This window comes from Rhinolophus ferrumequinum, chromosome 21, assembly GCF_004115265.2.
Source record: "Rhinolophus ferrumequinum isolate MPI-CBG mRhiFer1 chromosome 21, mRhiFer1_v1.p, whole genome shotgun sequence".
In the NCBI taxonomy this organism is placed as follows: Eukaryota; Metazoa; Chordata; class Mammalia; order Chiroptera; family Rhinolophidae; genus Rhinolophus; species Rhinolophus ferrumequinum.
Genome location: NC_046304.1, coordinates 38,817,723 through 38,841,622, shown reverse-complemented (window position 1 = coordinate 38,841,622; position 23,900 = coordinate 38,817,723). Strand labels below are relative to the sequence as shown.

The 23,900-nt window shown below is 52.7% G+C and overlaps 1 protein-coding gene and 1 long non-coding RNA gene across 10 annotated transcripts; one reads left to right on the top strand and one right to left on the bottom strand.

Annotated features, from left to right (window-relative positions):
• Positions 1–2,222: 2,222 nt before the first annotated feature.
• Positions 2,223–7,724, bottom strand: LOC117012985 (uncharacterized). The gene is made up of 3 exons (XR_004421256.1): positions 7,453–7,724; positions 6,942–6,944; positions 2,223–4,124 (listed from the first exon to the last, which is right to left on the bottom strand). It is a non-coding gene; the product is annotated as an uncharacterized LOC117012985 (long non-coding RNA).
• Positions 6,142–20,528, top strand: ETV4 (ETS variant transcription factor 4). Of its 9 annotated transcripts, none has more exons than XM_033089563.1 (13): positions 6,142–6,345; positions 6,841–6,951; positions 7,140–7,233; positions 7,479–7,526; positions 14,049–14,102; positions 15,301–15,427; positions 15,894–16,055; positions 16,284–16,543; positions 18,293–18,367; positions 18,525–18,593; positions 18,772–18,944; positions 19,216–19,317; positions 19,657–20,528. In XM_033089563.1, the coding sequence occupies exons 2-13, from the start codon at positions 6,892–6,894 to the stop codon at positions 19,879–19,881; spliced, it is 1,449 nt and encodes a 482-aa protein (XP_032945454.1). In that variant the 5' UTR covers positions 6,142–6,345; positions 6,841–6,891; the 3' UTR covers positions 19,882–20,528. The 9 variants fall into 9 exon arrangements, with proteins under 9 accessions (XP_032945454.1, XP_032945456.1, XP_032945457.1 ...); XM_033089565.1 differs by having other exon boundaries at positions 6,810–6,951; XM_033089566.1 differs by having other exon boundaries at positions 15,912–16,055; positions 19,657–19,899.
• Positions 20,529–23,900: the final 3,372 nt, after the last annotated feature.

The following is a 23,900-nucleotide window of genomic DNA, read 5'->3' as shown; positions in this document are numbered from 1 at the left end:
AAAATGCTGAACCACCCCCTAAGAAGACTCACAATTAACAAGACCCTAACAGGTATTTCTTAACAGGAGAGTGGGACTTATAGGGAGAAAAAAGAACATTAAAAAGGAAATGTCAGGGAGGGGAGGGTCAGGTGGGTCAGGATATCAGAGGACTGGGGATCAGGCTGAGGAGCACACTTGCTTTGTCCCTACTTGGCTCAGAAGCAGATTCCCCTGGAGTTAGGTGGAGCCCTGGAATGAGAATCAGGAGGTAGGAGTTTAGTCCCCTCTCCTACTTCCCCACCCTAGGTGACGTTAAGGCAAACTGCTCTCCAAATTCTAGAGTGCTCAACTATAAAATGGAACTAAAAGAACCTACTTGGAGGAATGCTGGGAAAACAGAGTAAGGTAACATTATCTGAAAAGGCTTAAGAAAACAGTCAAGTGTAAAGTGTACATGCAGACACCATATTTTGGAAACTCCAGTTGGGATCCAGAAGTAGCCCCCATCTGGTTAGGTATTGTGTCCTCTCAGCATGTGTCCCCACAACGTCCTTCCTTTATGCCATGCTCTTCTCCACCCAGGCGTTTGGTCCTCACGGAGTGGGAAGAAACCATTGCCCTCACCCAGGAGGAGTGTCATTTCCTTGGCTCAGGGTTCCATGGCCCCAGATCGTAAATTAATAATTTTGTCTGTAAATTACCAGATAATCTGGGTTGGGGTGCCCAGCAGGATAGATGAGAATCAACAGGAGACATAAATCTATAGCAGCAGCTCCCCCAGTCACAGGGAAGCCCTAGAGCCTCAGGGGTAGTCAGGGGTGGGGTGGGGTGGGCGTGACAGACAGGGACAGAGGGGGTTAAGAGTTTCTGTTTGGAAGGAAATTTTTCAGGAATAAAACCAGGAATCCCTACCTCCACCACCATTCCCCCAAAAAAGAGTCCAGGATGAGTCAAATGCTCAGGCCTCTGCCAGCTATGGGGTTCCCTGCTGCTGCCCTAGTGAGCTGGGGCATCCACTCGATTGTCCATAATTCGTGATGGCAAAAGCAAATATAGACACTCTCAGAGAACTGAGGAGAGACTAAGTGGAATAAACGACATTTAATCTTTCAGGAGAGAAATCACCTTCCCGTGGCAGAGCCCCACCCAGGGGGAGCTGTGGCCTTCATAATTCAAGTCCGCACTTAATTAAAAAAGGGAACATCCTGGACTCTGCCCAACTGGCACAGATTCCATTCCAATCCTTTAGGCTGCTGACATTTGTCCATTTGTCTCTCTTTGACAGAAAGGGGAAAACTTCAAAAGGAAAAATAAAATCTTATATCCTGCAGCTTTCAGAGAGGGCCTGTCCTTGAGCTGGGGCACTTCATCTAAAAGCAGAGGGTTGAGGGCCGGCCCGGTGGCTCAGACGGTTAGAGCTCCATGCTCCTAACTCCGAAGGCTGCAGGTTCGATTCCCACATGGGCCAGTGGGCTCTCAACCACAAGGTTGCCAGTTCAATTCCTCAAGTCCCGTAAGGGATGGTGGACTCCGCCCCCTGCAACTAAGATTGAACAGGGCACCTGGAGCTGAGCTGCAGCTGAGCTCCCGGATGGCTCAGTTGGTTGGAGTGTATCCTCTCAACCATAAGGTTGCCGGTTCGATTCCCATAAGGGATGGTGGGCTGTGCCCCCTGCAACTAGCAATGGCAACTGGACCTGGAGCTGCTGCGCCCGACACAACTAAGACTGAAAGGACAACAACTTGACTTGGAAAAACAGGCCTGGAAGTACATACTGTTCCCCAATAAAGTCCTGTTCCCCTTCCCCAATAAAAAAATAAAAAAAATAAAGAAATCTTTAAAAGCAGAGGGTTGAAATCTGAACCAATAGGGGAAGAGACAAAACAGAACAAGGAAGGTTTTACATTTTGGGGGAGTCCTGAGCTGCTGCAGGCGGCAAATATGAAAAGATGAAGTCATCAGCACCCTTGAAAAATAAAAATTATTTTCCTTGGCGTACCCTTGGTCTCTCTTTGGCCTCCCAGACTCTTTTCCCAGCATTAGGCTCAACCTTCCCTCCTGGGACGATATTCCAGATGAAAGGAGGACACGTTTATTCATCCTTGTTTAAAAATATTTCCATGCTCCTCACTGGATTTCTGACAAGTTCTTATACAGCTCCCCAAAAGGTGACCCCCCAAGAAGAATCCTAAAATCAGGGATTGATTGGCTTGGCCACACATTGGTGTCATTTTGTCTATTGCTTTACTGCTGACTGCTGAGAATATCACAGCTGTCACCCCAGAGGAGAGTCTCTCCCAGAACCAGAACCTGCCACCTCGGATTCCTAAATGCAGTGGCTCCGTCTGCAGTAGGAGATCCCACGGGAGTCAGGCTGAGGTTATTGTCTCCTCCTGATTCTGCCAAGGACATCCCACCCCTACAACATAAGGGAAAGAGGCCCGGTCTCCACCCAAGGCCTCATCTTTCTGTCTTTTCTCCTGAGACAGTTCTCCTCCACGAGGGTACCCTCGGGAGTTGAGCAAGTCACCAGCTTTCTGTGTACCTTTCTTTGTTTAACCCAACATGCTCCCAGCCAGCTACCTGAAGGGAGGGTCACCTGTTCTGTGGGTCGCATGAGAGGTCTCAGGCTAAGTGGAAAGTAAAGAAGAACAAGGGAAGTCGTTCTACCACCTCCCAAGCACATTCTCCAAAAGTGGTGCCTTTCCAACCATTTTTAAGGTAATATATATTGACAAGACCTATAATCTTGTAAAGCCATCTGTGATAAAAGTCATAGGAGAGTGGTACTTAACCTGGGGAGGGGAGCTTCATAGACCTGCTCTGTGATGACCCAATAGACACTCTTCTCAGCAAATACACACATGGACGCACAGACCGATGTAGGCTGTTAGTTTCAGGGGATTGCACATCCATTGTCCCTGGGTTCAGGACCCCGACAGTTTACAGGAAGTAATGTGAAAGTGGGGCTGTGAGACAAGGACAAAAGGAAATCCAAGAGTGGGACTTTTTTTTCCCTGATGGTCCTGACTCACCAGCCCCTGGGAAGACCCCATGTCCTCCACCCCTACCGCCTGACTTTGCTTTCTGGTTCATTCCCGCAGGTAACCATTCCAGTCTGGGAGACACTAAAGGGACATAGGACATCACTTAACCCCATTTATCTTATCTATCTGGCCTTACCAAGCTGTCTCCCTGGGTTACCCTCTAAGTTCCATCCTTTAAGTCTCTAGGACTCTCAGTTCTTCCAGACATCAAGCAAGCCAGGCCTTTGAAGACATTTCTGTTCTCCCTTCGTAGTCAGGTTTACAGATCACCGAGCCCCCTGCCACTATATCGGAAGGCCTATCTGGAGGCCCGAGGTGAGCCTGCTTCGCTGCTGGCTGCTGAGCCTCTTAGTCTGATCCAAGTGTCTCAATGGCTTCCTCTCCCTTCTTACCCCAGAAATCCAACCTTCCAGCTTTGGGGTGCCTTGGTACAAGCATCTGCATATTTAAAACATACATTTACATTTTATAACTTAGACTCCTGGAAAACTGTTCAGAGTCCAGCTCCAATATGCTAGAGGGGAGGAAGCATTTACCTATTGCAACCCCCACCAAAAGTGTGTTGGGGGATGTCAGGGAGTTGTGTGCGCGTCCTCCCTGAAGCTGTGCGTCCAGAAGCATCCTTAATCTGGGGGTGTCCATGTGTACTCTCTGGCTCAGGTTTGTCCTCCACCCAGCTCGTTATGTGTTCCCTCAAAGTGTAGTCTTTGTGCCTCGTTCGTTTGGGGTATACTCAGTCTGTTGAGTGAACTCTTGGAGTAGATGTGTGTTTTTGAGGCCTCAGTTTCCTCATTTGTAAAATGGGGACACCTTACAGGACTGCTGTGAAGGCTGCATGAGTTAACACAGGTCCAGTCCTTGCAGCAGCGATAGCAAGTAAATGTTGGTTACTGTGGAAATCTCCAGCCGCTTTATTCCTTCTTCTCCACCAACTATCTCAAGCCCTGGAAGAAGCTCAGATGCTCTCTCTGGAGATCTTACTACTCGGAGCCTGGGTGTTATTGAACAGGAGGCCAGGTAACAGCAGTGGTGGCAGCACGGGTGCCTTCTCTCACTCAGCCTGCATGCTGAACAGGAAACAGAGGAGAGGGTCCCTGGATGGGGAATGGGGAAGAGCAGTTACTCTCCAGGGAGCCAGGAGCTCACTATAAAAAAGCAAAAACTCAGAACTAGTGGCACCCCTAGAGAGCCCCCAACTGGAGTGCCCTCTCAAGGACCTGCCCGAATTTCCGTCATCGTCATTGAGACTATACCACAACTGCGTTCCAGAAGAACCCTCTGTCCTCCTCCCCTGCTTGTCTGGGCCTGGACACACAAGCTCCTCCCTAACTAAACTGGTTCCATCCAGCCTGAATCTGGGATTTGCTTGGGCTTGTCTCTCCTCCCTTGGGCAGGGTTGCTGCTAAGCTCCATTAGTTTTGTCTTTATTGTAACTATTCACCGAATAAGTATTCATGGGACCCTCATAAGTGTGAAGCAGGCTGGGGGAAGAATTACAAAGGCATAAGAGACTTCCTGGAGCCCTGGAGAGCTCTACATACATCGGGATTACGATACTACCGGTATGAGGCCTAAAAGACATCCACACCAGAGATACAGGCAAGAATGTTGTAGGACCCTAAGGAACTGATTCAGGCTATCTGGAAGGCTTCCTGGAGGAGAGGGGCAGTAGTCATGAGCCTTAAAGAATATTTCAGCAGAGAAGAGAGGAAGTTATTCTCATTTGCCCAAGATGGTCTTGTGGAATGAGTTCTAAACAGGTGCTAGAGGTTTGGTATTCTAGTCTCAGCTCTAATCCCAACCAACTGAAAGCTCACGTGTATCCTTTCCTTCTCTGAAGCTTCACTGCCTTACCTATAAAGTGGAGTGGTAGATTAGATTGATTTGAAGGCAGCTCCTATTGCCCTGGGGTTTGGCCATTCTCTTGTGTTTTATCACAAACAGGCAGGAAGCAAAATCAGGCTCTCTTCAAAGAAGTGCATAGACTGTAGACTCAGAATTGTCTCAGAAAAAAGGCCTGGGGAATTTTGTGTCCCGTGTGTCCCCATGGCTGCAGCCTAAGCAGCCCAACTCCCATCAAGTGCTTGTCTTGGTCACTGCTTCCTGCTTGGCACCCAGCACTGTGGCACAATAAATGTTTACTGAATGAAGTGAATAAATGTAGTGACAGAGACTATGGCCAGCTTTTTTGGCTAGAACTGAAACTAGTCCTGCCCTCAGATCATCAGATCTCTGGGGCCTCCTTAATACCCTATATTTGCTCTCTGGATAAGAGGAAAGATGGCGGAGAGGAATTGTCCTTTCAGAGGTCCAAGCTGGGGGCTCTGGTTTCTGCTGCAATCAATAGAAAGTGGGTCACAGAACTGCTCTGCAGAGCAGACCCTTGAGGAAAAGCCTGGATTCTGTGCCAGCTTTCATTTATTGAGTGCTTACCATGTATTAGTTGTTGTCACATAGCTTTAATTTATTTAACTGTGGCCTCCAAGGGCTGTTAGAAGAATGTGGGGGATTGGGAGCTGTAAACCCCAGCAGCTAGCTGACTGAGTGACCTCAGCCAAGTCACTGCTCCTCTGAGTGTTCGTTTCCAATCTATGTAAATGGAAACAATAGAGCCACTTCGCCAGGTTATGGGAATGAAATGAGCATGTGGAAGAAGAGTGCTTCATAAATGTTAGTTATTATTGTTCCTCTGGGCACACAAGTCCACTCGCCTTCCCCCAGGCTCACACAGACAGACATGTTCACACTCCCACGTACATACAGATACACAGAGACGCGTGCAGACGCCAGCCGGCGGAGCTCACCGAGCCTCAGACCCAGGGCCACCGCCGAGCCCCGCGGAGAAGCTATCAGGTCCTTGGCCTCCCTCCTTTTCTCTCAGCTCTTTCTGAATGAACTCCGGCCGCGAAGAGTTTATTTTTTTATGAATGGGAGCCCAAGCCGTGAATGAAGTCGGGAGCCAGCCCCTGCGTTCTGATTGGCCCTCGCGGCTGGGAAACTCCGCCCCCCCGGCTTGGCCAAGCGAGTCTCCGGATTGGCGGGCGTGCCCGGCCCTGGGGTTTCATTCACAAAAGTCAATGAAACAAAGGGAACCGGGTGGGGGGGGGGGGAGAAAAGGCCGAGGCCGAGGAGGAAATGCACCAATCAGCGGCTCCCCCGGGCTCACAACTGTCCGCGGCGCCGGGAAAACAAGCTGGTGCGCGGGGGACCTGGGGCCGGGGCCGCCTCGCTCCGGCCTAGCCCCGCGGCCCTCGCTGCGGCCCCGGAGCATGCTCGGGACCCCCCGCGGCTCCAGCACTGAAGCCCCGGCCTCAGGTGAGGCTGCGGGAAGGGAAGGGAGGGAGAGTGTTGGTGATTCCTCGCCTCACCTCCAACACACTCCACACTCGCTCACTGCCACCAGCGCAGATTCCAGGGCCGGGGGTGGGAGGCGCTGGGATTCAGGGTTGGAGGGGGCGCGGGAGTTGTGAGCACCCGAATGGTGCGCGCCTCGCCGGTTCCTCAGCGCGCGAGCGCACACACACACACACACACACACACGCGCGCGTCTTATGTAACCGAGCCTGGGCAGAGCAGGGCTGCAGAAGGCAGCCGAAACGGCGAGTCAGGCTCCCAGGAGCAGGTGGGACCTCCTTTGGCGGGAGGGGAGTGGTGGCGCTCAGCAAGCGGAAACCCCCCCATCGCCTGAGTGAGTCGGAGAAGTTTTGCCGTCGGACCCAGAGCCTGGGGACGGTCCCCTCCCCGCCGCCCTTACCCACCCCCACCCCCTGCCTTCCCAGGACAGTGTGCGAACGCAGCCCCCCCTCCCAGGTCTCTGCCCCCGCGCGGGGCCCGGGCCGTGCGGCCGAAGGGAGCGGCCGGATGGAGCGGAGGATGAAAGGCGGATACTTGGACCAGCAAGTGCCCTACACCTTCTGCAGCGTGAGCGCCGCGCCGGCCTCCACGCCCGCCCCCGCCCTGTACCGGGTTCCTACCCGCCCCACAGCCCCTTCTCCGCGGCCCGGTGGGGTCCAGGGTTGCCCGGCCCGAGTCACCCCGGGACCTGAGTCCCACCGCTCCAGACCAGCGGGCCTCAGGGTAACTCCGGGCATTCTTCCCATTCCCCGCAGAAATCGCCCGGAAATGGGAGCTTGCGCGAAGCGCTGATGGTCCCGCAGGGGAAGCTCATGGACCCCGGCTCCCTGCCGCCCCCCGACTCCGAAGGTAAAGAGCCAGAGAGACAAACCGCGACACGCACACACACACAGACACACACACACACACACACACACACACACGCCAAGGGCCGATCCGGGAACCCCCTCCCTTTTCCCAAAAAGACTCGCCTTCCCAGGGACTCTGATCATTCTGGGCCCCTAACCCCAAGGGCGGGGGTATCAACGGGCTCGCTGGGGCTCTCTCTCACCATCACGTCCACCTCACCTCCAATTCCATTATTCACCCCTCAGATCTCTTCCAGGATCTAAGTCACTTCCAGGAGACGTGGCTCGCTGAAGGTGAGTAGTTTTGTGACCTTTTCTATTGAGGTGGGGGTGCTCTCTACCCCAGCATTCCAACTTAGCCCACTTCCTCTCTCCCAGGCCTCAAGCAGCTCTCCAAGGGCCCCTCCCCAAGTCCCCGGCCTCTCTCCTCTCCCCAGCGCCCAGTGTGGACACTTATATTGATATTTATTTTCTCTGCCCTGAGCCAGGCTTGTGTAACTAGGCCTGGGGATGAATCAGACCATTGTGCGGGGTATTTGCTTATTTGAATGGAACTTGGCCCCAGGCCCGTTTTCCTGGTTGAAATTTTCATTTGCAAAGTTTGTTTGGCAGCAGCCACCAGGCCGAGGTGTATGTTGGGGTGTTTGGGGTAGGGGGTGGGGGGGGTGAGGAACAGGAGGATGAGGAGAAAGAGCAATTAATTTGTTACCTGTCTTCAAGAGTTACCAAGACATTGATTTTTGCCCCCTTGGTTTCTCTTCCCAACTCCCAGTGCCAAACAAGTTACTGTCTGAGCCAAAAGAACAACAAACGTTTAATTAATTCTTTTTGCAGCACTGTGGCAAAGAGGGTTTAGCCCGCCTCCCCCCAATAGCCTTGATTGTAATTCTGATGGTACTGATCCCTCCTCCTTTCGTCCTGAAATCCTCCACCCCAGGCAAATTTCTCCTCTTGTTTGCCTTGAGGTTAGCTGTAGCTACAAGCTGGCTGGGGTGGGGTCAGTAGCTGGGCCTTGGGTCGGTGGAGAACTGTGTTCTGGGGGTCTCCTGGTTGGATTCACTGATGTGTTTTGGTGGCGCCTGAGGGTGTCGCTGGTGGGGCTATAGGTAGGAGACAAATGGTGTTTAGACAGCCTCTGAGAGGGAAGGGTTAACACCCCCATCTTAGGGTCCCTTTATTTTAACACTCTGAAAACCAAGAAACCACCACACTAGCAACACCTTTACGGAGGCTTTTCTCTTCCTTAGGATCTCCACAGTTCTCACCTCTGTATCCTTGGTGATTTTTTTAAGCTCCAATCCAGCTCCTCTGAAACCCTCTATAAAAGACTGGGGTAGAAGGGAAAGACCCCTGACTAGTCCTTGGAGTGAGACTAGATCTCTGGACCACTGTGAGATAGATAGATAGATAGATAGATAGATAGATAGATAGATAGATAGATAGATAGATAAACAGAATGACTATTTAGCATAGAGCAAGTACTCCAGACATTTTGTGGATTGCATGGCTGACCAGCTGCATGAGTGCTGAAGGGGTCTTGGGGGTGCTGGGGGTATTGTGCACATCTTCCCAATTCTGCAAACCCTGAGTGCCCGGCTCTGAGTTACAGGCAGCGCTATGCCCAGTTTGCCCATCCTCCTGGGGTTCCGGAGCTGGGCTGGAACTGAAGAACGCAGAGGTGTCAGTTTCCACGGTCTCTCAAAGACTTCCTTTCCCAACGCCTGATTTCTGTCTGGCTCACCAGGCTCCTTGTCTGTCAGCTGAGGGTCCCTGGGCTCCCCACAGTGGGCAGCTCCCAGGGCTGTGATCTAGGGGTGCACTCAGAGGTTGGCATTTCGGCTGCAGCTGGTCCATTTGTGCCTGGGTTAGGAATGGGAAGGGGAGGAAAACAGCCTCATTTCCTCTCAACCTTGGAAGCCCCACCCCTTGGCGGTGGGGGGTCTAGAGATTGTACTGGTGTCTATCTGTGTGTCAGTGTGACAGCGAGTGTGTATGTGTATGTTTCATGCTGCTGCCCTGGGAGTCTCTGTACATTTAAATCCAGTGGGTGGGGAGGTGGGGGGTGGGGATCGAAAGGCGGAGTGTGTGGGGGGGTGGGCGCTGGGATCTCCTTGGTTCCCTCTCCTTCCTTCTGAGGGAGCAGCTCAGGTTCCCAGCTGGCAATGGACGGCCAGGCCTGAGGGGGTGATGCTGAGGCCGCTCGCTCCTTCTCACTCTCTCTGCGGAGACAGATGCAGCTGCCGGGGCCCTGTCCCCCTGCACCATCCCAGCACCACCCCAGCCTCCTCTCCTGCCTCTTCCCACCAGGTCAGTGACCCCTGCAGCCCAGGGGGAGCTTTGGGGTGGCAGGGAGGGGCTAGCTCCTTTGGAAACTTGCCAGTGGTGGGGTATGCGTCAGTAGGGACGGGGACCAGAGACCAACTGCCCTCCTTCAGCTTGATTTCTTCCTAAACCCCCAGTCTGGGGAAAGCAGGTCCTTGTAGTGTGGGTGGGACTGAAGAATTTGGGGGATGCCCAGATTAGATCCCGCTGTTGTGGCTGTGGGTTCACAGTCCGGTGTCTGGGTATCACTGGGGGTCAGTGTGAGTGGGGCTCTGTAGAGACAGCTCCGCTATCTTAGGGGTTGGGGTTTTTCTAGACAGCATGTGGGGGGGATGAAGTGAGGCTAAGAGGGCGTGTCTGGTTTGGGGGTGCCTAGGATCTGTTGAGTTACTGGAGAAAGGAGCAGGCTGCTGTAGGAAACCCAGGCTTAGGTCGGCTAAACCCAAACTGTGCCTGGTTGTGGTAAAAGACGTGCTGCTTCTGGTCTAGGGTTCCACTCCTGGCTTGTCGGAACCCTCAGGGACAATGGCTTTGGTCTATTTGTAGTAAGGAACATTGACTCTGGGCCATGTATGTCCTTTGTGTGAGGCTGGAGTCTGTGGAGTCTCAGAAGCTCTGCAGATAGGCTGCGGGGGTCCTTGAGTCCTCTGACATTGTGGAAAATTTTGGAGGTGTACCATATACAAAGGAATATGGATTTCCTAGGAAGAGAAGAATGATCCATAGCTTTTATGGGATTCTCAAAGGGATGGGTCTGTGTTCCCCTTTTCATAAGAACCATTGCTCCCCAATCCTCCAAGGTCTCTAGTCCCCTTCCCTTTGGTTTCCCCCATCATCTTTGTAAGTCCAGAAGGAGACCCCGTGTGTAAAGGGTGTCCTGGAGGATTTTCTCTCGTGTGCTGCCTTGAAGTAAAAGGAATCAGGGTGTGTGTGAATCGTGTGCATGCACATCGGTGCCTCAGCTCGTCTGTGGGGAGAGATGGGGTTAATCCCCTCCCCCAGTCTTTCTTAGCTACAATGCCTCCTTCTACATCTTTCTGTCCCCTCCACAGATAGAGAACCGGTTCCTTCCAGTACAGAGGCTGCCAGAGTGGGGTCAGGGTAAGGGTGAGAGCTGAGGCCAGTGGTGACACAATGGTGCAGAAGCTCAGGAGAATGTCTCCCCACCTCTCTACTGGGACCCCTTCAGAGGGCTCTTCACCCTGCGATTGGACCCTAGGAAGGGGAGAAGGATATAGGGCCTATATGGTATAGGTGGGTAGCTAACCTGGGGTGGCCGTAGCTGCGTGGATGGTTTAACCTCCCCATTCTCCTGGAGCCCAGCTTGGGAGGCGCCCCCAAGCACTCCCTCCTGTTGGAGGGACGTTCCCTACAATTCTCTTTGGGCATTATGCTGGCTGGCACTTCTCATCCCTCTTTAGTCACCTGCCATGTCCCCAGGCAGATAAACTCAACCTTAGTGCCAGGATGGAGTTGGGGGAAGACACGGGCACTCAGGCTTGGCAGCCAAACCTCAGCCAAGTCAACAAATAAAGAGAGTGGTGTACACTCAAGACCAAACATGGTCATCAGAAATGCGCCTGCTCTCCAGGAACGTGAGGCAGTGTTACTGTTCCTATTTCTATCTTTGTTAACATTCTCTGAGTAACTGAGGCCCTGTCCAGCCCCTTTCAGAGAAGCCAGCGTTCTGGGGAAGAACCAACCCGGGATTGGGGTTTATACCACAGCCCATTTTTGCCTCTTCTGATTTCTCCTGGCTCAGGAAAAAGTGGCACCACCTCTTCTGGCATGTGGTCTGTGTGCTGGGGGTGGCCTCCTCTGGGACTGCTGGGGGGTGGGTGTCTGGTTAAACCTGAAGCCCTGGCAACGGCAAGATGACCCCTAGGGCTCTTTAGCATCATGTGACGCCTGTGATGCCAGTAGGAGAGCCCTCAGCCCATTACCTCAGTGGAAAGCTGCAGTTAATGAAGCCCCAGAGGGAGCCCCGAGTGCGTCAGCCTCCCCCATGATCTGCACGTAGCCCCACTCCCCTACCCCTGCTCTGGGGACCCTGCTTGCCTCAGTAACGGAGAGAAATGTTGTTCATCCGCCCCCTGGCCAGCAGGGATGAGCTTGGGCCTTGCTTCCCTGGGCAGCGAGCAGGTTTTGCGACCTGCTCTTTATCCAGTATTTCCCAAACCTGCCTATTGTTAAGGGCCTCCAGGGGCACTTGCTAAAAATTAAAATGCCTGGGCCCCACGGGTGGCCTATGCAATGAGACTGGGGGGGGTGGGGGAGGCCTGGGAATCCATGTTTTTAACAGTGCCCCCAAATTCTTGACTCAGGCCAGTTTGGGAATGGTTGCCTTTGTGCCCTGGTGGCGCTCCTGAAAAAAAAATGTGTGCTGCCTGTGTGTTTTTGTTTGTTTTGGCGAAGAGATTTCATGTCCGACTGATTTATTTGATCATTGTAGACTTGTTTTCTGCTGACGTTTCATAAGTTCTTCTTTAGCTGCTGGTGGCTTTTGATTCTTAACCCCCTCCAACCAGTCTCTCTGTCAAGAAGTCAACTATCTATAAATGTGTATTTTAGAACACTTGATACCTCTGATACTTAAAGCAAGTTGATGGAGAATCTTCTTACCACGGCCTAAAGTATTCCTTGTGAGATGGGCTCCCCACAGAGCACCTGCTTCTAATTTAACTGGTTGTGGAGAGGGAGGGGGAGCCCTCAGGTTGAGGGACGGGCTGGCTGGTTAGGATCTCTTTAGTTCTTGCTCCCCCGCCCACCATGCTGGCTCCCACAAGCCTGAGGACGGGTCATTGTGTGTGTGTTCACGGAGCCAACAAATAACGCATTGTTTATTCTGAGCCAGACCCCATTCCATTCCGGGGTGCTGGGGCATTACGTGAACCAGACTGATAAAGCCCCTGCCTTCAGCAAGCTTAACTTTCTGGTAGAGGAGATGGACAATAAACACGTAAACGTAAATTAATAAGTTCAGGTAGCCCTAAGTGCTGGAGAAAATATAATAAAACAGGGATGCGAGAGAGGGCTGGGAGGGACCGCTCGGGTTTGGTTGGTTAGAGAAGGCCTCTGAGGAGGTGACCAAGTTAGCGAAGACGGAAGTGGCCAGAGAAAAACAGGCAGGCAAAGATCTGGGGAAGAGAGATCAAGCTGATGGGCTTTGAGAACTCAAAAGGAGACCAGAGCACTAGAGAGTAAAAGGCAAGGGGAGGCAGATCAGAGAGGTAAGCAGCGCCAGACCATGCGGGGCCTTGGAGGCCGAGGGGAAGAGTTTGGGGTTCATGCTTTAAGCAAGGGAGAGAAGCGATCCAACTTCTGTTGTAAAAAGATCACTGACCGTTATGTGGAGAACAACTAACTATAGGAAGTGAGAGAAGTAGGGAGTTCTGACCAGAGGCTGTGGCTGAAATCCAAGGAAGAAACGACGGAGCCCTTGCCCAGGAGCGAAGCAGTAGAGAGTGGGGTGTGTACTTGTACAGGCCAGGATGGGTGGGGGTGTTCTGCAGCCGTCTCCTCAAATTCCTGGCCCTTACCAGCCAGCCATTCCCAACTCTAATCATTTTATCCATCAGCTTCCCCATTGTCCAATCTGAGAGCTGTCTCCAGGGAACAAGAGACCAATCTCCTTGGTATCTACCCTCCCCCTTCCGGCTGTGATCTCTATTCTTGAGAGAGGGGCAAAAGTGGGCAGTCTCTGGGGTCAGGGGAGGTACTCAGCTGCATACCTACCTGAAGGAGTGTTTGAGGCCATGACAAAAACTAGAAATCAAAGCCCGGATATCCAGGCTGGAAGCCATGGATGAATTGCTGTTCTATTTTAGTTTTGCTACCTAATCCCCAAACCCAGCGTCACCCACACGGGCGCAGTGGGAGTGCACCTCAGACCTCCATGCTTGGGAAGCCCTCCTCTCCCAGCTGCACATCAAAGCACACTGACCTGCCAGTGTCCCCAGCCTCCTCCTCTCCCATTGTCAGTCTCTTTTGAACCACCCTCTTACCTCCATTCCATCTCCTTTCCCAGGCTCTAGATGTCTAGATTTCACCCCGAGGTTGTATGAAATGCAGATTCCTGGGCTCAGCTCAAGATTCAGAATCTCCCCACATGATTCTAAGCCCACAGGATCTCATTCCTTTTAATGCCTGCCCCATCTCAGACATGACTCTGCTGTAAGCTTTGAGAGACCTTTGTAAACTCTGAGGGGCAGGGCTATCTTCACGTCAGAAAAAATGGAGGGAATAAAGACAAAGCATCCAGGAAAAGACTCTGGAATCTGTTCAGACAGGTTCCAAGAACTTGCAGCGTTCCCTCCAGGGTCTTAATGGAGCCCAGAGATGGCGGGCACTAGGACCCGGGGTGGAGTTGCCTTCAGTCCTAGGAAGACTGTTCTTTCTGGCGGGTGCTAGTCTGCAAGGCCACTATAATGGTGTCTCCCAGGGGTTGCCATCCAGGGCCCCCACCCCAGACTCACCTCTGACCTCTCTCTGCAGCTCAGGTACCAGATAGTGATGAGCAGTTTGTTCCTGATTTCCATTCAGAAAACTGTGAGTAGAGGGCCCTGGGTAGAGGGAATGGGGAGTGAGGGAGGGCAGGAAATGAGTCACAGGGATAGGGAATCACAAAAGATCAACTTGTTCTCTCCTAAAGAAAGGGGTAAAGGGCAGGGCTCCCCATTCTTGGGTTTGGACTCAAAGACCAAGACAGTAACGGGGAGCTGAAAACCTTGCTTCTGGGCTTGCTCCATGCTAGCTTTGTGACCTTGGAACAGACACTTCTCTCTGATCCTCCATTTCCTCATTTCTGAAATGAGGGGTATGGACAAGTTCAGCAGGGTCCAGTTCTACCATTCTGGTACTTTTATGCAACTTGGGGGCTATTTTGCCCCCCAGGAGACATGTGGCAATGTCTGTGGACTTTTTTGGTTGCCACAACTGAAGGTGGATGCTGTCTAGTGGGTTGTGGCCAGGGACCCTGCCAAACACCCGACAATGCTCAGAACGGCCTCCCCACAACAAAAAGTTATCTGGCCCAAACATCAATAGTGCTGCTGTTGAGATACCCAGCTTTAATGTCAGATACTTTACTCTCAACTGTCTTCACCAATGAAATGACACAGGACACAAATAATCAAAAACAGCAGGTATCGGAACGGTGGATTGCAGGCCGTTGACTCGACTGCAGTAAGACAGAATCTCACACTCACCGACTTGGAGCCAACTCTGTGCTGCTCAGCCTAGTGACTGGAGTTTTCAGCCCCAGCAGGAGCCACAGGAAAGGCCAATGTTCTTCACAGATAATTAGGAGCATGTGTATAATGTTAGTCAGCTGACTTGCAAGCGGGCTAATATCCAACGTTAACCAGAAAAAGAAAGATTCTTTATAGCCCCAAATAAGAAAACATTTCTCTTCCTTGGAATTTTCCAGGGCACTCAGGAAAACCACAGGCCCTAGGTTGGAGGTGCTCACTCCTCCAAAAGTGTTTTTGGGGTGTTGGTGTTGCATTAAATGTTCAACTTTAGACCGTTCCTTTGGTTAATATTGGACATTAGCCTGATGTATAAAACTAGACATAATGTAAATAGGCAAACTGTTCTTAAAAGTGTCTGACTACAACTCTCTGAAAACTGAGATCCAGAGAGGGGATGAGGCTGTACCAGCTGGTTCTCAGCAGAAGGTGCTGGAAGCTCTTACTGCCTCCTCTGTGACACTGTGGCCTTGCTCTGCCTCCTCCCACCCCCACAGTAGCTTTCCACAGCCCCACCACCAGGATCAAGAAGGAGCCCCAGAGTCCCCGCACAGACCCGGCCCTGTCCTGCAGCAGGAAGCCGCCACTCCCCTACCACCATGGCGAGCAGTGCCTTTATTCCAGGTGAGCTCTGGTGAAGGGTAGTCTGGAGGAGGGAGTGAGGCACCTAGGAGCAGAGGCCACGGTTGAGATGCAAATTAGAGAACAGAAAGGATTTCCGAGCTCCTGTAAGGGAACAGCACCGCTCAGGATTTCCTCTGAGTAGTCAGGATGGAAAACACAGCAGGGGGTTCACGGGATGTATGTGAAGGCCAGGGCAGAATCTGTTTCCCCTGGAGAAACCACTCCCGCCCAACCCTGCGGTCTGGGCTAGTTGAGGTGTTCTCAAGATTACACCCAGTTTTAGCATTTAGGAAAGGAGAAAAAGTTCATTTGGGGCTGAATCTGGTCCATGCCATTCCTTTCCTGGAATCCTCTCCTCTCCTCCCATAATCCCTGTGCCCTCACTTCCCTGGGGATGGATGAAGGGTTCAAAGATGCTTGCCCCGCTTTTCTGCCCCCTCATCCCTATCTCCCCCCTCAACTCCAGTGCCTATGACTCCCCTAGACAAATCGCCATCAAGTCCCCTGCCCCTGGTGCCCCTGGACAGTCGCCCCTGCAGCCCTTTCCCCGGGCAGAACAACGGAGTTTCCTGAGGTCCTCCAGCACCTCTCAGCCCCACCCTGGCCATGGGTACCTCGGGGAGCATAGGTAAGGAGACACCCCCTAACCCCCAGACTTGTAGACCCAAGTCTCAGCAGTTTTTCCTCAATCCCAGAGTATTGTCCACCTGCCCTTAAGAGACCTGGGGTGGGGAAGGTAGGGGGAAGGGATATTGACACAACACCCACTAGAACCCATTCTGCAAGCTCTGGGAGTGCCAGGCACCAGAGCGCTTAACCTAATATTCTCTCTTCTTCTCCATCCAACCACATCCAGCTCTGTCTTCCAGCAGCCCTTGGATATTTGTCACTCCTTCACGTCCTCTCAGGGAGGGGGCCGGGAACCCCTCCCAGCCCCCTACCAACACCAGCTGTCGGAGCCCTGCCCACCCTACCCCCAGCAGAGCTTCAAGCAGGAATATCTTGACCCCCTGTATGAACAGCTGGCCGTGGGCCAGGGTGGGGTCAATGGGCACAGGTACCCAGGGGCGGGGGTGGTGATCAAACAGGAGCAGACAGACTTCACCTATGACTCAGGTAAGACATGCTGGGGGGTGAGGGAGTTTGGGTGGAATTGCTGGTGGAGTGGCCTCCCATAAGCTTTTTCCCTCTGTTTACCAGTTCATACCTCCAACCCATTCATCCATTCATTTTTTTCATAGATTCAAAAGAATTGTCATTGTTTTCAATCCGTAAACTTATATTCAGATAAAAGATAAATGCAATGTAGGTCCTTGCGCTCAGGTAGCATGTAACTCAATAGGAAAGTTAAGGCATTTCTATTTCTATTTAGCAAGTGTTTGGGCTTTGAATTTCCTACTGAGAACAAAGTACTGTGCCAGGAGGGGAGTGTGTGGAGTTAAAGGATACAAAGATCAATAGGATGTATCCTTGTTCCCTGTCCCCACAGAAGCTTAAAAATACAAAGGGATTTGAATGAAGAGAACCGTGAACTTCAGCTAGCCAGGTTCATTGTTCGCAACTGGGACTCAGGGTTAATAGATGGTTTCCACAACCTGTTCTAGCCTCCAGGTTGATGGATGACCCAGCATTCTGGCCAGAGCTGGGCACCCCAAGTAGGGGCTGCTATATATTCTAGTTCCACCTGTTGTTGACCGGAGAGAGATGCACTCAGCCATATTCATAGATAGCTGTAATTCAAAGCCCCAAACGCAGAGGGAGGCCCCAGAGAACTCTGACTTGATTGATAACATTGCTACCATCCCCAAATTTGAGTTTATCTGCAAACTTGCATGAGAAAAATAAGCCATTAGAGTAGGCTCAGAGCTGGCCAGAGCTTTCGAATTTCCCTTATCCTGATGCCCAGTCTTTCAGGGGCAGGGGCATGAGCGACAACCTCCCCACCCCACCCCCACCCCACCCCCCGGGTGCCCCAGTGAGAACCAGAAGAGTGCGCCTCTCCTCAAACCCGGGGCATAAGCTTGAGCCAGGCCGGGCAGAGAGATGCAGGAAAAAAGGGAGCCGCTCTTGCTGCCGACCTTCAAAGGATGTAGACCGGAGGCGATCGTGTTACATGCCCTTGAACTCCTGTCCCTCCCCCTTCAGCTTCCTCTGAATGGAGTCAGGAATTCCATTCACAAAATGGAGGCATGAATGAGCCCACCCTCCCGCCTCCTTCCTGAGGTGTCGGGTTTCACCATCTCATTCATAGGTGGGAGTGGAGGGGGAGGGCGGGAAGGGGCTGGAACTTGAATGGGTGGCTTCACACCACCGCCTCCAGGTGGAGTGGGGAGGTTTCAATCCTATGGAACGGAATCAAACGGAGTGGAATGTGCTGTCAGACCTGAAAAAACAGCCCGGTGCCCACTGCCTCTTCCCCAGATACAGAAACGTGCAGTCTCCTCCCCACCACCCTCCCTCACACCCTCCTTCACATGTAAACTGGGCAGGGAACCTGACCTGCTGACCGGAGGTTAGCCCATTCCAAGAGAGTCTTAGAGATGGACACTGTAGCCTTTCCCCGGAGGTTCATCCCTACCCCTCCCTCCTCCTGCTAAACTCACAGGAAACAGCTGCTCCCTGGAATCCTGGGCCTCCTGGAACAGCTTTGCCCAGCCCCAGTTGCTGCCATCCCTGACCTCTGGGCCAGCCCTCGCTGAGGGGTTCCAGCCTCACGCCCCCTCTGGGTGAACTTCCCCTGGGACTGGTGGTAGGCAGGCATCTGGGAACAGAACCAGAACAGGCTGGCAGGAAGTTCTTCGATGTTTGTAGGCCTGCTGCCCTGCCTCTACCCTACGTCACCCTTTTTTCTTTCTCCACCCCCAGATGTCCCCGGGTGTGCGTCAATGTACCTTCACACAGAGGGTTTCCCTGGGCCCTCTCCAGGTGACGGGACCATTGGTAAGGCAGCCCCCTCCTCCCACCCATGCCCTCCACGTTGGAGGAGGGAGTCCTGCTGCGTGCCTTGGGGGAGGGTCTGTTTCAAGGACTCCCTCTGGGCTCGAGGATCTCATCAGTGAGCCCTCAGATCTGATGATTCCCCAACTTCCTTCTCAAGGCTATGGCTATGAGAAACCTGTGCGACCATTCCCAGATGATGTCTGCGTCGTCCCTGAGAAATTTGAAGGTCAGAGAAGTGACTGTTCCTGAGAGGGTCAGGGTCTTCTCCAGGCCCTCTGACTGTGTCCACCCAGGAATTACATGACATTTCATGAGAAAGAGCATGGACAGACCCCCTGGGAGAGGGGATTGATTGGGGGACCAGAAGGCACAAACTCGCCACTCCTGTTTCCTGTGTTCCGCAGGAGACATCAAGCAGGAAGGAGTTGGAGCATTCCGAGAGGGACCGCCCTACCAGCGCCGGGGTGCCTTGCAGTTGTGGCAGTTTCTGGTGGCCCTGTTGGATGACCCAACAAATGCCCACTTCATTGCCTGGACCGGCCGGGGGATGGAGTTCAAACTAATTGAGCCTGAGGAGGTGGGCCTCTCAGACGTCCCCACCGAACCTCCCAACAGCTTTGGGGGCTGGACATGAGAGAACCCAGGAACGGGTGGCATGTGCCCTCACCATCATCATCGCTTTACCTAAGCTGAATTCTTACCAGACCTGGGTCTGTGGGCTGGTGCTTAGTTGCAGGACCAGCTTAGCCTTTTGCACTAAAAATTCCAAGTGCTCTTTCTGACTTGCCCCCCATTTATCCTCTTCTGAGCTAGCATCGCTATCCCAAAACTGTCTCCTATCCCCCCAGGTTGCCAGGCTCTGGGGTATCCAGAAGAACCGGCCAGCCATGAATTACGACAAACTGAGCCGCTCACTCCGATATTATTATGAGAAAGGCATCATGCAGAAGGTCAGGAACTAAAGGTCCAGGGACGGGGAAGGGGGCGGCAGCAGTGGCTGTGGGAAGGTGATGGGGGCAGGAGAGCATTCTCAGTGAGTCTGTAGGAGCGGATAATGAACCAGTCAGAAGGGACAAGACATTGTGGACAATCCTGACATTTCCCTCTCCTCAAAAAGTGCTAAACAGTAACTGAGAAGCCACAAGTATGGAGAGAGTGAGATTAGAGGCAAACAAGAACGGTGAAGGGAGGAACCTGCATGGGAGAGAAATGGACCCCACGCCATCTGCCTGGACCCTACAATGACCTGGAGGGAGAGCTAGGCTAACCCAGTCCCTCTCTTCCCACAGGTGGCTGGCGAACGTTACGTGTACAAGTTCGTGTGCGAGCCTGAGGCCCTCTTCTCTCTGGCCTTCCCAGACAATCAGCGTCCAGCTCTCAAGGCCGAGTTTGACCGGCCGGTCAGTGAGGAGGACACAGTCCCTTTGTCCCACTTGGACGAGAGCCCGGCCTACCTGCCAGAGCTGGCTGGCCCTGCCCAACCCTTTGGCCCCAAGGGTGGCTACTCCTACTAGCCCCTAGCAGCTGCTCCCTTGCTGCCGGGATGCTGCCCTATGTATATATCGATGAATCTGGTGTTGGGGAAACCCTCACTCTGAAACCCACAGATGTCTTGGAGCAGATCCCCACTGGCCCATCAGTCGCCCTGCCCAGACTCTGAGCTGCTCACCAGAGCCAATGGGAAGGAAAAGTGGAGACACTGCAAGTGCAAAGGTGGAATCTCGGGAACTCCTGGGGGTTTCACCTCTGGTCTCTTCCTAGGTCATGCGTAGAAGCCCACGCCCCACTCCCTCTCCCCTATCACAGAGAACAAGAGTTTGTTCTGCTCTGGGGGACAGAGAAGGAGCGTCCCCACTTTATCCTGGTGGAGAGGAATGCTTTGAGCTCAGCTCTCCCACTGTTGGGGGACAGAAGCCTGGATCCTGAACTCCACTCCAAGCTGTGGCCCTGGAGGGTCCTGCTTGTCAGTTCTTGGTGCTCTGCGTTTCCAGAGGCAGGGGGAAGCTGGAGGGAGAAACCTGGGATGGGGTAGGGGTTGCTGGTAGAGACAGGAAGGGCTGGGTTCCTGCTCTGGGGCCCTTTGCTTTGCCTTTTCCTCGGCCCAGGCCTGGGATGTCACCTCCACCGTGTCTGCCAGACCCTAATAAAAGCCCTTGCTTCTTCTATAAGTTCTCCTGTCCCCTCTTTGCTGCTATGGGCGAAGGACCTGGGGTGGAAAAAGCTGAGCCTTGCAGCAGACAACCGGAGTTTGGGGCCTGACCCTGACACTTAACTTCCCATATGTTTTGGGGAAAAAGTTTACCTTTTTCCTCTGAAAAATGAGCTCATGGTCTCAGTGATACCTGCTCTTCCCCACCTCCACAATTATTATGAAGATCCTGAAATAATGGACGTGGTACTTTGTAATCTGGCCCTGTGCCCCTTGGCCATCTCCCTACGTGGGCTAGGGGTGGGGTAGGTAGGGCTACTGAGCTTGAGGCCTTCGGAGCTTGTTCAGGCAGGGTTGGTTTGGCCTGTGGTTTCTGTGATCACAGTTGCTCCCATGAGCCACGGCACCCCAACTTTGTGTCCCCCCTCCTGCTGTAGCTCCCGGGTGTTGTTTCTGCTGAAGTTGGAAACAAAACTTTGTGGAGAAGATCTGGAGAATGGGAAAAGAAAGGCACCCAGGCAAGAGGGTGCAGGGAGAGGCCGGAGAAAGCCCTAGGTTCTAGCCAGTTTAGGAAAAGGACACTAGATCTTCAGGGGAAAGGGGAGTGGGGAACTGTGGATTCTCCTTGCCTAAATCTGGGGGAGACCAGACCCTGGGGCCAAGTTTCCTGGGGGGTGGGCAGGAAAGGCAAGGCTGAAAAAGTGACACCTACAGTGTGGCTGAGCAAGTATGATGGGTAGCTGTGGATATACGAGCAGAAGGAGCAGCTATAGACCCAGCCACTGTGCAAACAGCTTCCCAGGAGCTAGGCGCTCTCCAGTTAAATCGGAACCACAGCCATGCTGAGGCTGGGTCGCCCAACCCTTTGTAATGCCTGCCCCACTTCACCCACAGCCGCTGCCCAGTTCTGATGCTAAGCCCTGGTGGCCCTCTCGGGAAGAGATGCCTCTCGACCACTACCCGCAAATAAAAAGCAAAAATAAAAATTTTCCTAGAAACAGAAGACATAAATGCACTGATTTTTACAATTTAGAGCAAGGAAAAGAAAATTTTAAGTGTTTAAAAATATACATGATTTAATTCCACATTAAAGGCTAGCTACCGTGTTTCCCCGAAAATAAGACCTAGCCGGACCATCAGCTCTAATACGTCTTTTGGAGCAAAAATTAATATGACCTGTTCTTATTTTACTATAAGACCGGGTCTTACCTAACATAAGACTGGGTCTTATATTAATTTTTGCTCCAAAAGACACATTCGAGTTGATGGTCCGGCTAGGTCTTATTTTCAGGGAAACACGGTATCGTGGGAAGGTGTAAAAGTTTATCGAGTACAAACAGGTCCTAAGTACGCACACAAGACACAGGGATTTGGATGAGAAGCAGCATCGCAGAAAAGGTCTCCACAGGCTGAGACACGTGACCTCTGCCCTCTGAAATGTACATCAACAAGCCACCCCTCACAGCTCTTCCTTCAAAGCCTTAAACTTGGAAGGGCACTGCTCAGAGGAGACACCTACAGCAACCACAGGAGGAAATTCTTTGGGTTGAAGGAGACAGCCAAAACCAAACCATGCTCCAGACTGGAAGAAGGTGAACCCAGGACTGAAGAGCCTGACCCAGCAGTAGAGCTTACATGCGCCCCATGGGGACGGTCCCCCCACATACACAAACAAGCACAGACTCAGCACATGTGCAGGGGCAGGAAACTTTTGAGCGAGGCTCCCGCAGGGGAGCAGTGAACAGTAGACTTTAATGGCCGAGAAGATTCCAGCTCCCTGCGTGAGACCCACATCCTCTCCTGGGCTGTCACTCAATCTCGGGTAATACTGGTTCAAGGAAGAGAAACAAGGGCCCCATTGTGTGGGAGCAGCAGGCGAGTCCTCTCAAATCTGGCTGGAAGCCCCCTTCTGAGCAGGCTGGGCAATGTGGCCTGCATGCTGTTTCCTCATGGACAGTGAGAAGATCAGACCCCGGCCATGTTATGATAGCAGAGAAGTGACCCCAGCTCCTGGGGGAGATGTTCAAGGAACTCCCACAGAGCTGGTCCTTTTTACACACCTAACCCACAAAGAAGACCAGCCCTGCTGGCTCTCTCTCATCTTGAAACATCCCCTTCTCAACCTCAGCTGAAATCCCAAAGCTCCATCCTCAGGGGTTATGATCTCAGAGGTGCCAATGCCATCGTGCTGGTCACTCGGCTGGGTCAGGCGGGCTGCCAAGGCCAGAATTTATTCCTGAACTGGAGAGACCTGGGTGCCAGGCCCCCGCTGCCTTTTGGTTTCCTGTCAGCCCCTACACTGTCTCTCCCCGTAAGTCGTAAAGGTCAGCACACAGATCCCCTGCCCTTAATTACAGGTCTGGGCTTCCCAAGGAGCACACTCCGACAGAATGAGAGGTGCACACTCAGCTCAATAACGGGGCAGGGACCTCAGTCAGCAGACTCCCTGGCCTGTATTCTCCTCCGCTAGCTTGAGTTGTGTCTTTAGGGTGTTCTGTCTGCTGCCCGGTAACAGCCTATATTCCCTCATATATCCTAGGATGTCACATAGTCTCTTTTAGTGACTGGTGTGTAAGTCTGGTAGTTCTAATAGTTACATCGTTTCAAAATTTACTAGAATGGGGATGAGAGAGGCAGTGGGGACTGTAACACACAGTATGCCCAATCCCCCAGGGGCTTCTCTACAAGCTCTACATCCAGAACAGCTTTCTCCACGTTCCACAACCTGGCCTGGCAGCGTTTGATGTTCTTCCAAGTCAAGAGCTTCCTCAGAAACTGTGGGAGGAGCACTAAGAGGTGGCCATTCCCCAACAGGATGCTGGGAGACAACCACTCAGCAGGAGGAGGCCCGGAGCACAGATGCTGGACAGCACAAACTGGCTCTGAGAGTGTTGTGTTGGTTTTCTGTTTGGGGTGGGGGGAGGGAGGCTTTGACCATAAAAATCCTTTGTTAAAGCCCATCGAGAACCTCAGGGGAAAAAAGAGAAAAACAAATTAAAACAAAACCTATGTCATTACTTGCATGTTTCAAAAGGAAATAGGACACGCTGTACACGGTGAGTGTGGTGGGCTGGCTAGGGAGCCAGGGACAGCCTTCTGTATTCAGCATGTGGCATCTGTAAGCACTCAGGCGCCCAGACCTGAGCGCCTGCGCACTGGATACAGTGAATCCTGACCATCGACGGCAGAGCTGGGCGGGCGCGGGTGCTGAGAGACGAGACACAGGTCTGGGCTGTGCGTCACCTCTCAGCCCAAAGAGGCCAGGGGCTCTGGTTTCAGGGGACTCCACCATGTGCACCGAACTCACAGACACTAAATCTCCCCATGCTGAGCCCAAGCTAACATCCTAACCTTTCCGCTGAAAGAAACCTTCACAGAAAACCA

Coding starts and splice junctions, on each gene's coding strand:
- ETV4 (XM_033089572.1), top strand. CDS start 6,300: ATGCTCGGGACCCCCCGCGGCTCCAGCACTGAAGCCCCGGCCTCAG. Junction 6,952..7,478: donor TGCCCTACACCTTCTGCAGC/GTGAGCGCCGCG, acceptor TTCACCCCTCAG/ATCTCTTCCAGGATCTAAGT. Junction 15,428..15,893: donor GAGCAGTGCCTTTATTCCAG/GTGAGCTCTGGT, acceptor CCTCAACTCCAG/TGCCTATGACTCCCCTAGAC.